The sequence below is a fragment of the Globicephala melas genome, chromosome 14 (genome assembly GCF_963455315.2).
Source record: "Globicephala melas chromosome 14, mGloMel1.2, whole genome shotgun sequence".
NCBI classification, from domain to species: domain Eukaryota; kingdom Metazoa; phylum Chordata; class Mammalia; order Artiodactyla; family Delphinidae; genus Globicephala; species Globicephala melas.
Window position 1 is genome coordinate 63,604,645 of NC_083327.1, and position 14,125 is coordinate 63,618,769.

The 14,125-nt window shown below is 40.5% G+C and overlaps 1 protein-coding gene across 2 annotated transcripts in view; it reads right to left on the reverse strand.

Moving 5' to 3' along the window:
* NHSL1 (NHS like 1) overlaps positions 1 to 14,125 on the reverse strand; it is a 239,834-nt gene that overhangs the window by 25,668 nt on the left and 200,041 nt on the right. For both annotated transcript variants that reach the window (XM_030853348.2, XM_030853346.2), the window contains exon 3: positions 7,019 to 7,146. In XM_030853348.2, coding sequence (XP_030709208.1) covers positions 7,019 to 7,146 — 128 coding nt within the window. The remainder of the gene's footprint in view (positions 1 to 7,018; positions 7,147 to 14,125) is intronic.

Genomic DNA, 14,125 nt, shown 5'->3' on the forward strand with positions numbered 1-14,125 from the left:
TGGGGCCTGAAACATGGTCTCTTTGGCAGACGGCCAAGTTAACAAAAAGTGGGCTTAACTATGAAACACATGTGCCCACCCAGGCTTTTTTTTTTTTTTAAATCTGCTATGCTTTTAAAAATTAGAAAACCTGGGCTTCCCTGGTGGCACAGTGGTTGGGAGTCTGCCTGCTAATGCAGGGGACACCAGTTCAAGCCCTGGTCTGGGAGGATCCCACATGCCGCGGAGCGACTAGGCCCGTGAGCCACAACTACTGAGCCTGCGCTCCGCAACGAGAGAGGCCGCGATAGTGAGAGGCCCGCGCACCGCGATGAAGAGTGGCCCCCGCTTGCCACAACTAGAGAAAGCCCTTGCACAGAAACGAAGACCGAACACAGCAAAAATAAATAAATTAAAAAAAATTAGAAAACCTAATTATAGCCAGAGTTAAAGTTAGCATTCATTTAGCGATTATTACATAAAAATAGATACAGAACAGATGAAACTATATAGAGCACCATTTAAGAGGAAAACCACATACATTCCGGTCCTTTTTACAGGACACTTACTTAGTCGATGGTGTTTTTCTCTCCAGAATTAAATCTTTCTTGGGTCAACTCTTTCTTTTTAAAGATTCTAGATAGTTTTATAAGGTGCCAAAATGTCTGGAGTCTTTTTTGGCTATATGCTTCTTCCACCGTCAATACACTGAGACACAAGACATCCTGACTTCATTCTCTTCTCTCCTTATTCCTCCCCCGGGCCCCCTGGGCCCTGGACCCAACAACAAAAACCAAGGGTAGTGGTTTGGGGGGATCCACACAGAAGCACAGTTCATGGCCCATCCGGCAGCTCCACGATGGCCAGGAGGTGGTTTCCACATTCACATTATTAAATAATTTCAATTGTTCCTTCTCTCCTACTCAGTATATTACCACAAACCTAGCCTCTTTATCATGGGCTCTAAACTTTCTTACCCTGTACTGAATTAAAATATTTTGGATTTAAACGATCACATATTAAGTGAACCTAAATGTTCAAAGTGATAATGTAATTTCGTCCTTTTAACAACCTTTTACTATAATAAATCATATATACAAAATAACATGAATTTTTAAGACCCTACTACCCAACTCATGACTTAAAATAGTACCAAAAAACTGCATCCACCCCAAACTTTTCCCTGCTTCCCCCAAGGTAACCACTCTCCTGAATTCTATGTTATTTATCATTCCCTAAATTGTTGTTATGTGTGTGCATAAATATGTCTAAATTACATATTTAGACTTGCTTGACTTTATAAAAATGGTACCATTCTCTTTGTAGTGTTATTTACTTACCATTGTTTCGAAGACATACCCATGTTGTTGTGTGAGCTACAGTTAATCCATTTCACTGAAGCCTACATTCCATTCTAATACATTTATTTATCCACTCTTTTACTGATGGATGATGGGTTGAAAAAGATGTTCTTCCTAGTATCTCAACAATTCAAAACTCCCCTAAGAGAGTAGTTAGCAGGAAAGAGCTGTAGCTAAGCCTCAATTCCGCATACACTCATTGTTTGAGGGAAAACAGGGGCTGTGGAGTCACAGATTTGGGTTTTAATCCTAGTTCACTTTTGGGGGTGCAGGGTGTGTTCACTATCTTGATTGTGGTGATGGTCTCCTGTATGTATCAATATGTCAAAACTTATTAAATTGTATACTTTAAAGACGTGTAGTTTACTTTATGTAAATTATACCACATAATGCTCTTTTTAAAAAGAGAGAGAGAACTCTGTTTCAGGGTTTAAAAGCTATGTGATCTTAAGCAAGTGGAGTAATCCCTCCAAGATGCATCTGTGACATGTGCACAATGCAGGCTACCTTGCATGGCTGCAGTAAGTATTAAGTAGACACACACAGCACCGAGCCCAGCCTCTGAGCTTTTCTTTGTGCCGGGTGCTTGGCTCCATACTGGGAATAAGAGATCAACACAGTGAGAATGCTGTGTGTCTGTCCCCCCGTCCTGCCCCAGTCTAGAATGGAGGGCAGATATGAATACAGCCCATTCCAATTTAATGGGATGTGTGTAGCAAGAGAAACCGGAACAAGTTACGAGAGACAGCCTCACTGTTTGAATGCATAAAGGCCTGGAAACGACAGACCCCAATCTTCCCACCCTGCCTGCAAAGGTGCAGAGTAACAAGGGCCACAGACTGCACAGCAGTGAACACAAGGAGCCAGCAAAGACTCCCCTGTGCTTCCACTATGTCCTCCTGAAACTGCTCACCCAGAGAGACCCAGTGAGAAGTGACTGTATCTGGGATCGTCGTAAAGGTTTTCTAGATGGTAAGTTACCCTAGGTTAGGGGCCCTGTCTGTATACTGAGACCAAGCAGGACTTAAATGGTCTTTGAAAACAATAGCATGAATGAATGAACATCAGACAAGTCAAAAATAGAAGGAAAAATGACAACGGCAGGCATAATGTGAAGGCACTGGGTAATTTAGTAATCTTGCCCTTTTATTTCACCAATATGGTTCAATGAAAAGAAATGAAATATAAGGTGAGAAGCCCTGGGTCATGTTCTCTGACTCATTCTGGCTATGTGATCTTCTTGGGAAAGTAATTTCATATATCTGAGTCTCAGTTTCCAGATGGTTACAATGATAGTAATAATTATTAAAGTACCTATTTCATGGGAGTTCTTGTGAAAATGAGATATAATTTTGAAAAAGTTCTAAAGCATTTTACTATCATTATACAGTTAGTACCAGTATAACCACTGGTAGTTCTACACGTAGATAACCTGTGAAGACACAATTAGATATTTTTTAGTAATTGCTGAAACCTCTCAAATTCATTGCCTTAGGTAGGAAATTCTATGTGGGTGGAATAAAAGACTCAGAGTGACTGAAAGAGTGGCCAATTTTCATAAAACCAGACAGTTTATAAGACACTAGTCATCATCATTTGAGCACATACTATGCACCAGGCACCATGCTTACGGATCTTACAAACCTTAATTCACTTCAACCTCACAATCATCCTCAAGGTGGGTGAGGTAATCATGCAATTTATTATCAAAACCAGAACACCTCTGAGAGTGAAAGGGGTGCTTTGAATCATCACACAGAACAGCAGCTGTAAACCAGACTGTCCTGAGCAAAACCAGAACATGTCGTTTATGACTCTTCACAGTTGAGGAAACCGAAGCTCACAGAGGGAAGCAATTTGCCAAGGCCACCAGCTTCAACAGGTGGAAAAGCTGCCCCGGACCGGTGCTCTGAAGCATCACTTTATACAAGCCTCCTCCATGTGCAGTCACAGAGTAAGGCTACTGTCCTTCTGTCGTCTTCTAAGTCCTCCTCCAGTCTAAATATCTCTTATCAGTGAAGACTAAAACAGAACCTGAGATGCCAGTTCAAAGAAAAACAGAAACTAGAAAAGAAAGTTTCTGTTTCTCTCAATACCATTAGAGCCAACGATTTATTGCCACAATCCCAGTCTAATTTATCTGTTTGGGGGGGAATTTTATGCAAGAGATTGAGTAATGACTGACATTCTTTCTGCTGAGACAATGGGGCCTCTATGAATGTTTCCTTGATTCAGTGAGGATATTCATCAAACATAACCTCCAGCAATGGCAGTTGGAGAAATGCCTTCTCAAGGAAGTGTTCTGTCATCTATAACTGAATTTTCTTCAAATACCTGAATAACCTCTTTGGTAGTACCTGGTACACACGGAAAACTGAAAGAACAAAAAAATGTCAAGGCAAGGACAATACTAAAGCAATGCCTCACTCTTTGATTTTACAGTTGAATAAAAAGGTATTTTGTGAGATTTCTGAATCTCTTTGCAGACAGCATTTTTCATGCAGGATGTTTACTCTTTAATGATATACATAACATATATAGTTGGAAATATTTCAAGCAATTTCTTTTCTTGCTACACTACACCACTACTTTGAAAGATGTATGTGGATATCATTAGCAAAATACCTTTCACCACACCATAAACACAAGTCCTACTTGGGAAATGTTTTGCATTAGGATAATTATTCTGGAACAATTAGCCAGAAAAAATAACCAAAACAGATGTCCCCTAAGTTTTCTGTTCTAATTTATGTCCTTAAATTTGCCCTATTAGCAACTCTCATTTTAGGAGAGTGCTTCTATCCTAAGCACATAATAGATGCTTAATTATTTCTTGAATGCAAGTTACGTGCTTTTCATCCTAATTTTCCTTTCAGACCATTTTTTGTCCCTTAAGCATTTGTTAACTTACCTGTCCCTTCTTCTCTATAGTTCACTGCTCTCCTCACCATAGCCCCACCTCCACTGCCCACCTGGAAATACAAAGTGAAGGGCTTCCCCAGTAGAATTTTCCCTCGAAACAGTTGGGATCATGTTTAAAATGATCCCAACTGTTAGAATGACATTTAAGGACATGACTGTAGTTAGGGGTCTTGGTCTTAACGTGGAGAACATAAGATGTTAGCTTGGAGCCCCTCGTAACAGTTAATGGATTCCCACCTGATCTCAAACGCCAACTTCATCATATACTAAATCCCTAAAGATTTAGGTCTACTCCTGGACTTTACAGTCTGTTTTTAATATTCTGTCCTATTGGTCTGTATATCCAGGTGCCACACTGGAGTGATTCTTGACTCTTTATGTCTTAATACCTGGTCAGGCCGGTTCTCCTTCCCCCACCACTGCTCTTCTGTTTTACAGCTTTCCCAGGTAGGAAACTTGGACTCAGTTTCTCCAGTCCTCGCCCTCCTCCTCCCAGCCCCTAAAATAACTCCAAATGAAAACAGAACAAAACTACTCAACTTTTTACAGTAAGTCCCCTACATATGAATCTTCAAGTTGCGAACTTTCAAAGATGCGAACCGTGTTCACATGTCCAATCACTTAAGTCACATATCTGGCGTACACTGTCACATGCGTGCATCCTCCACAAGTGCTTATGCTTTTGTGTACTTTACTGTACAGTACTGTATAGAGTAGGGTAGTACAGTATCTTTATTTCAAGCCCAGGTTGTCCGGAAGCAAGCGTAAAAGCAGCGGTGATGTAGCCGGTACCATACTGTACTTTTCAAGGTACTATACTGTAATATTAAATATGTTTTCTTTATTTTTTGTGTTTTTTTTATACGTATTGTGTGAAAAGTATTGTAAACCTATTACAGTACAGTACTATATAGCCGATTGTGTTAGCTGGGTACCTAGGCTAACTTTGCTGGACTTACGAACACACTGGACTTACGAACATGCTCTCGGAACAGAACTCGTTAATATGTAGGGCACTTACTGTATTGGTATTGTGTTAATTTTTAAAATTAACTTGGGCAGAAGTACAGCTCCGATCTTAGAGAACAATTTTCCACTCACCACTTTCTAGATGAAGAAATTAATGCCTTGAAGGCCCAAGTGATACATCCAAAGAAATGCAGCAAGTGGCAGAGCTAACGCTTGAAATTTGTCTCCTTAACTCCTAGAATAACACCATCTCTTAACTTTAGCTTTTAACTTCCCCCTTCCTCACCATTCACAGCCACTCTTTGGATCTCGAGGTCCGCAGGACTTCTTGCCTGTTGCAGTAGTCTATAAATGTTCTTCTTACACACCTCACCCTCTCCCAACCCCTTCCCCATTTCGTGACTGCCCAAGTCAGAAGAATTTCTCTTTCAAATGTCACTATATGACAAACATTTATTGCATCATGTTAATATATGTAAAAGTTTTCATTCTGGTGAGTTCTCCCTACCTGAGAGCTCTAAGTTTCTTGAGGCAAGTACAGATATCTTATTAATCTTCACATTTTGTAGTAGCAGGTAAATGCTATATACATTAAGAAACATTTATTCACTGGCTGCTGCTTCTTCCTGGAATGTCCTTCTCCAAGATTTCTGCATGGCTCACTCTTTTAATCCCAATCACCTCTTTGCTCAGGAAGCCCTATCCCTTTAATTTAAAATTGCAACCTCTTGTTCTGTTTTATTTTACTCTACAGCACACGTCACTTAGTACAGCATCATTGCTTATTTATTCTCGGTGTCTCACCATCAAATCAAAGCACCATCAAGGACGAGTATTTCCTTTGTTTGCTTCATTGTTACATCACCAGCACCTAGAAGAGTCGCTGGCACACAGAAGACGCTTAATAACTACTTTTTAAAAAATGAATTATAATTCTGTGTTTAAAGTAGTGAAGGTGATGGATGTGTTAATCAACCCAATTGTGATGGTCGTCTCACAAAGCACACGTATGTCAAATCATCACACTTTACATATATAAAAATGTATTTGTCAGTTCTATTTCAATAAAGCTGAAAAAACTTAATCTAAACAAAACAAAATCCTCACCATGTAATTCATCTTCTGATTTTAATTTTCCTTACTCACACCAACAAGAGAAAAGTGAGTTTTTAAAATTATAGGCTAGATCAATTTTGAAATAGCTGCTTTTCCTATTATAATAAAAGACCTTCTTTGTATAGATCTTCCTCAACTTATGATGGGGTTTTGTCAGATAAGCCCACCGTAAGTTGAAAACAAACGTCAAAATGTATACAATTCACTAACCTACCGAACATTGCAGCTTAGCCCAGCCTACCTTAAACACGCCCAGAACACTTAACATTAGCCTACAGTTAGGGCAAATCATCTAATGCAAAGCCTATTGTATAATAAAGTGTTTAATATCTCATGTAATTTATTGAATATTGTACGGAAATCAATACACTGATTATGTCCCTTTAATGAATTCCTTGGGTCCCGAACTTACCTTTTTTGGACTAATTTTAGACTTACAGAAAAGTTGTAAAGATAGTATGGAGAATTCCTTGTGTACCCTTCACCCAGTTTTCCCTAATATTGACATATTACATAATCATGGTACATTTGCCAAAACTAAGAAATTAACATGGGATAATACTATTAACTAAAAAACAGACTTATTCTGATTTCACCAGTTTTTCCAACTTATGTCCTTTTTCTCGTCTGGGATCCAGTCCAGGATCCTCTGTTGCATTTAGAAGCCTTACCTTTGGATCTGGTTCTTCATCCTCGTCTTGATAATCATCGCAGAATGGACTGGAGTTGGCTGCAAAGGTGGGTCCCTGGGAGTAGTACTGAGAACTCCGGTAGCCATCCTGCCGCAGCTTATCACATTCTGCAGGGGTACAGGCCAGGGAGGGGAGAAAGGGCTTTAAGAACCAGGATTAGTTTAATCCTCCTTACTTACCTTTCCTAGTAATATTTCTCTACGCATAACACGATTTCAAAATAATGACAATATTAATAATAAAAATTATGGTAAAAAGAACTACGAATTAGTAAAGCAGCGGCCACACTCTACATGCCACGTTAATACACTTCAAAGGGATTACCTTTACACCTCACAACAGCCCTCTGAGTCAGCTTTAGGGTAATTAAATCACTTGTTGTGTAATGTTACACAAGTAAGCAGTGGACTCAGAATTTGAACCCAAGGTCTTACTTACCATAATTTTTTTCCAGTTTTATGGAAGTATAGTTGATTTACAATGTTGTGTTAATTTCTGCTATACAGCAAAGTGACTCAGTTATACATATACATATTCTTTTTCTTATTCTTCTCCATTACGGTTTATCACCAGGTACTGACTATAGTTCCCTGTGCTATACAGTGGGACCTGGTGGTTTATCCATCCTATATATGATACTTTGCATCTACTAATCTCAAATTCCAATCCTTCCCTCCCCCATTCCCCTTCCCCTTGGCAACCACAAGTCCGTTCTCTATGTCTGTGAGTCTGTTTCTGTTTCGTAGATATGCTCATTTGTGTGGTGTTTTAGATTCCACATATAAGTGATATGTGATGTTTGTCTTCCTCTGACTGACTTACTTCACTTACTATGATAATCTCTAGGTCCATCCATGTTGCTGCAAATGGCATTATTTCATTCTTTTTTATGGCTGAGTAACATTCTGTTGTATATACATACCACCTCTTCTTTAACCATTCAGCTGTCGATGGACATTTAGGTTGCTTTCATGTCTTGGTTATTATAAATTATGCTGCTATGAATATAGGGGTGCATGTATCCTTTTGAATTAGGGTTTTCTCTGGGGATATGCCCAGGAGTGGGATTGCTGGATCATATGGCAACCCTATTTTTAGTTCTTTGAGGAACCTCCATACTGGTTTCCATACTTACTATAATTTTTGACATGAAACAATTGATTAAGTAATTCCACATCAAAAAACACAAGCAATTCTCATGCTAGTCTTGTTTTCTAGACTGATTAGCTGGAAGTGACAAGAGAAATCATGGATTATAATGCTCTCATTTTGTTTTTACTTCTCAATTTAACTTTGATGCTAAACAGCCTATAATCACTGTGCAGAATTTAGTTAGTACAAGCTGGCTGGCAGTCTGAGATGTCTTCCAGTCCACGGAGGAATGCCTGGCACCACTGAGTGGAAGGTAAGTAGCAGCCCTGGATCACAGGGGGACTAGGACCACTGGCTGCTCAGAGATTAGAGATTCTCTTCAAGGAGCAACAAACCATTGCACTGATAACTCCCATTGGTGGGGGTGAGCACAGAAAGAAGAGTTCTAATGGCTTTTCAAAGCCCCAGGAGCTCTCCTATTACCCAGATACCTCAGAGGAGCATTTGCCTTGCAAAAGGATTCCCCACAGGGTTCCTTTAAATATCCAGCTTGGTAAAGGAAGGTGACATGTGTTTGGTTTTGGACAAGTTTCTTCTTTGCACAGCTTTACAAAACCATGCGCCTAATGGCACAGAACTAAAGTAGGGCATCTTCAGAGTTCCCTTCTAACACTAGGAGCTAAGCTTCTTCTTCAAAGAGGAGATTAATAGTTGCTTTAGTGGAGGGATAAAAATTCTGCAACTGGAGAATAAAAAAATCCTTACTCTCCTGTGCTATCTACCTCACAGTGGGAGTGGAGAACCAAACCAAAACTATAGATCAGATTTTTTAAAAGTCCCATGGAAATAGTCACGAGGCTCTTTTAGAATGCCAAACTAACTTAAAAATTAATAATTTAATGATATAATAATCATAAGAGAGCTAAACCCCACTACTTCAGTTACTTACGGGCTGAACAATGTGTGGGCTGGCAACCACTGTTAATACTGAGTAAAAGAGAAAATTAAAAAAAAAAAATTTTGGAAACTTCCAGAACACACTTTTAAAAATGAGGATTTACTAACCCTAACCCTTTTCAGTGAGAAATACTTTCACATTTTCTCCAATATTTGACAATCTCTCTGCAAAAGTAGATAGTACAACCAGACTCTATGCTCTCGTTCTACAGCGATGTTACCAGGAGCATGACAGCTAGTTTTCAAACGGTGTTCTGTGCAGAGTTCTGGGATTCTGTAAATATTTGATTTTATTTTTTTATCTTAAAGCTAAGATAAAAAATAACAGCTCCATAGTTCTACATGTCATTAACTTGTATTGCTAAATTAACTTTTCTGTAGTCCTATAAAACTGAAGTCGCCTAAGGATTCAGGGTGAACCTCGTAAAACAAACCAATAAAACCTATTACCACTGGCAGCTACTTATCACGTAGTTCAGTGCTTTCAAACAGTTGCCAAACAAAACAAAATACAAAGTGAAGGCCAAGGGCCTCTTCAACTAAGTCCTTTCCCTGTTCAGAATAATCCTTTCTCCCCTCATCCACTGACCTTATGAAAAGTACAAGTCTCAAATTAGAGAAGTTTATAATATTAAAAAATCTGTTTCACGTACCAGGTACCATGTAAGAATGTATTTGAAAAAGATTCCTCTGCAAGGGACTGCTAGGCTAGATCATCTCTAAATGTGATATTAGTTCTGATATTCTTGGCAATAATATTAAAAATAAGCAAAGCGTTATCATCAAAAAGACAAGAAATAACAAGTGTTGGCAAGGATGTAGAGAAAAAGGAACCCCTGTGCACTGTTGGTGGGAATGTAAACTGGTGCAGCCACTATGGAAAACAGTATGGAGGTTCCTCAGAAAATTGAAAATAGAACTATCATACGATCCAGCAATTCCACTTCTAGGTATTTACCTGAAGAAAACAAAAACACTAATTCAAGAAGACATATGTACTCCAGTATTCACACAAACATACAGAGGACTATTACTCAGCCATAAAAAAGAACGAAATCTTGCCATTTGCAACAGCATGGACGGACCTTGAGGGTATTATGCTAAGTGAAATAAGTCAGACAGAGAAAGACAAATACTGTATGATTTCACTTATATGTGGAATCTAAAAAACAAAACAAACCAGAAACAGACTTATAGATACAGGGAGCAAGTAGATGGCTGCCAGAGGGGAGGGAGGTGGGGTTGGGCAAAATAGGTGAAGGGGATTAAGATGTACAAAGTTCCAGTTATAGGGCTTCCCTGGTGGCGCAGTGGTTGAGAGTCCGCCTGCCAATGCAGGGGACACAGGTTCGTGCCCCGGTCCGGGAAGAGCCCACATGCCGTGGAGCGGCTAGGTCCGTGAGCCATGGCTGCTGAGCCTGCGCGTCCGGAGCCTGTGCTCCGCAATGGGAGAGGCCACAACAGTGAGAGGCCCACATACCACAAAAAAAAAAAACCAAAACAAACCAAAAAAAAAAAACCTTCCAGTTATAAAATAAATAAGTCACAGGGATATAATATACAGTATAAGGAATACAGTCAACAATACTGTAATAATTTTGTATGGTGACTTATTAGGATTGTTTAGTAACGTATTTAAATATCAAATCGGTATGTTGTACACCTGAAACTATATTGTACAACAGTTACACTCCAATTACAATTTTTTAATTAAAAAGAAATTTAAAGTAGCCTAATAACTCGATACCTGTTGAATCTTAAAAGACCAAAATATCGTAAAATTATTATCCATAAGTTAAAAGCATGAAAGGCTCACAATTATTAGTATTTCCAATGTGTGTCACCTTTTAAGCCTAGTTCAAAAGATAATGCCTTTTTTTCCCCCAAGATTAAGTTTATGTCACAAAAATATTTAAATAGTAGTATAACAAACAGTAGCATATCAAATGAACACGATGCTGGTCTAAGATTAAATTAGGCCATATAGGGACTTCTCTGGTGGTGCAGTGGTTAAGAATCCACCTGCCAATGCAGGGGACACAGGCTCGATCCCTGGTCCAGGAAGATCCCACATGCCGTGGAGCAACTAAATCCGTGCGCCACAACTACTGAGCCTGCGCTCTAGAGCCCGTGAGTCACAACTACTGAGCCCGCACGCCTACAGCCTGTGCTCCGCAACAAGAGAAGCCACCGCAATGAGAAGCCTGCGCACTGAAATGAAGAGCAGCCCCCACTCGCCGCAACTAGAGAAAGCCCGCGCGCAACGGCGAAGACCCAACGCAGCCAAAAAAAAAAAAAAAGTCCATATAAATTTATGGCAGATGACCAATTTTTTATACCCTTATCAGATTTCTGCAATCTAGTAAACTCATCAAATTCCATTGCCATTTATCTTATTCCAACTCTACGGGAAATCTAGGAAAATTTCCTCCTGTCAAGTTGCAATGGCTCTCAGTTTCTAAACCATGGCTTTGTTCATTAAAAACTGAGTTTATTGTCTGTGGAGTGAGATGTAAGTGAGTACGAGCCATCATGAATAAACAAAGACTTTTCAAACACTGAACTGATGGTAAGAGCAAGGCAAAGCATAATTTAAAGCCAGGTTATGCCAGTAACCACAGGAGGGAAACACGATACTAAATGTAACAGAAGCTCTGTCTTTAACACATACGTCTCTTGCAACAGAAATTAAGAGTAAAACCATGCTATTGTTCTCACAGTACTACTTGGATAAAGGTGTCACTGTTTATTGTGTCCTCTGGTTTCCCAGCCACAAATTTCTTCCTCCTTCCTTTCATGTCAAACTATTTTCTTTAGTGCAAGAACAATGGACGAACACCTTGGTAGACCAAAGTTTTTAATATAGATGCAAAAAATACTGTCATAGGATTAGATGGTTACCTAAACATCTTGTGAATTTAATACGGTTCTGTCCTCCAAACCTTCACATATTAAACGATTCTTTAGACTTTCTGTTTTAATATTGTATATATGCTGAGAGAGTCTGCTGCAAGAAGATTTAGAGTTATCTTCAAAATCACTTTCTCTACTGGAAATCCTTGATGAATTTCCACTCTCTGTTTTGCTCCTAAATGTATTGAATTAGTGACAATGAGCTGGAATATACAGCAGTCACAGACAGTTCCAAAATCCCAGTGGCTTAATACAACAAGAAGATTCTTTCCTGCATGTTCTCCTGGTCTAGGCAGAGCTACTGGGGGCTCTGCTCACCACAGTCACGCAGGGACCAGGCCGAGGGAAGGTCCTTCTCAGCTTGTGCTTGGACCATCAGGTAGCAGCGCTGGGAGAATGTGCGTTTCACACTGGCTCTGGGAACTTCTGCCAGAAATAACCAGAGTTTACTTCTGCTCCTATTTCTTTGGACACAACAAGCCACATGCACAGCCATAGCTAACTTCAGAGGGGACAAGGAGGGGCCACCCTACCTCATAAGCAAGGGGGAGAATGAGACTATCCCACACCAGCTCTAATGACTCCTCCAAAAAGAGGGACAACACTGAATCTATGATTTTCCAGATTCTTGTCACCCCTTCTCCCAACACTTACTAAGTGTTTATTTCCAATCCTTCCTGAATGAGACTGAGAGGCTTCCGGTGTGCAATCTGCGATGAAAAGCTACCCTGCTGTGTTTCAGTAACAGGGCGTTGACCTTTGGGAGGGACTCTATGGGGAAGCCGCTGAGTGTCTGGAATCCAGGACAAACCAGGCACCGCTCACCACCTGTGAGACCTGGGGGACAGCATTTTAACCTTCTGGAAACTCAGATCCCACCTCTAGCGCTGGCACAGTACTTCTGGGAAGCTATCATGAGAATCAGTCAACAAATATTTCCAAGTACTTTGCTCTTTAAGGTGAGAGACTAGGTCAGGGTGTGTCAGGACTTTGCACAGAACACTCCACCTAGAGGGTGCTCAAAAAACAGTCACTGCTGTCAGCATTTACCACATAAACCATAACTACCTCAAACTCTCCCACTTTTATTTTTTTTCTTTTATTTATTTATTTATTTTGTGGTACACGGGCCTCTCACTGTTGTGGCCTCTCCCGTTGCGGAGCACAGGCTCCGGACGCGCAGGCTCAGCGGCCATGGCTCATGGGCCTAGCCGCTCCGCGGCATGTGGGATCCTCCCGGACCGGGACATGAACCCGTGTCCCCTGCATCGGCAGGCGGACTCTCAACCACTGCGCCACCAGGGAAGCCCCAAACTCTCCCACTTTTAAAAGCTAGTAAGCAATTCCATAACAAGACCTGCTTGGCTACACAGTTGTTTTTTTCTTTTTAAATAAATTTATTTATTTTCTTTATTTTTGGCTGCGTTGGGTCTTCGTTGCTGCATGCGGGCTTTCTCTAGTTGTGGTGAGTGGGGGCTACTCTTCGTTGCGGTGAGCGGGCTTCTCATTGCGGTGGCTTCTCTTGTTGCGGAGCACGGGCTCTAGGCACGCGGGCTTCAGTGGTTGTGGCACGTGGGCTCAGTAGTTGTGGCTCGCGGGCTCCAGAGCACAGGCTCAGTAGTTGTGGTGCACAGGCTTAGTTGCTCCGCGGCATGTGGGATCTTCCCCAACCAGGGCTCGAACCCGTGTCCCCTGCATTGGCAGGCAGATTCTTAACCACTGTGCCACCAGGGAAGCCCTACACAGTTCTTTAAGATTCTACACTTTGACCAAGCTGTTGGCTACGTCTTTACCAAAACATCAGGAGGTTGTATTGCTTTTCCCAAGTCGGTATGACACTCATACGGGGATTCTCTTACTGTCAATGGCCTGAACATTTATTTCTAACTCCTCTCAATCCAAAAAAGAGCACAAATATTTGAATTAATCTAACTACAAAATTTACAAACCTAATCAGTTTCATGTAAGACAAAGCCTTATACTTAGGGGCATTTTTACACTGAAAGAGTATCAGCCAGGTGCTTGGTAAATGTATTTGATATACTGTAACTACCAAAGCAAGGAGAGAAAAGGATCAAGGTTCTCTGATCTGAAAGTATGTGTGCTGGGATGAACTGTGTCCCT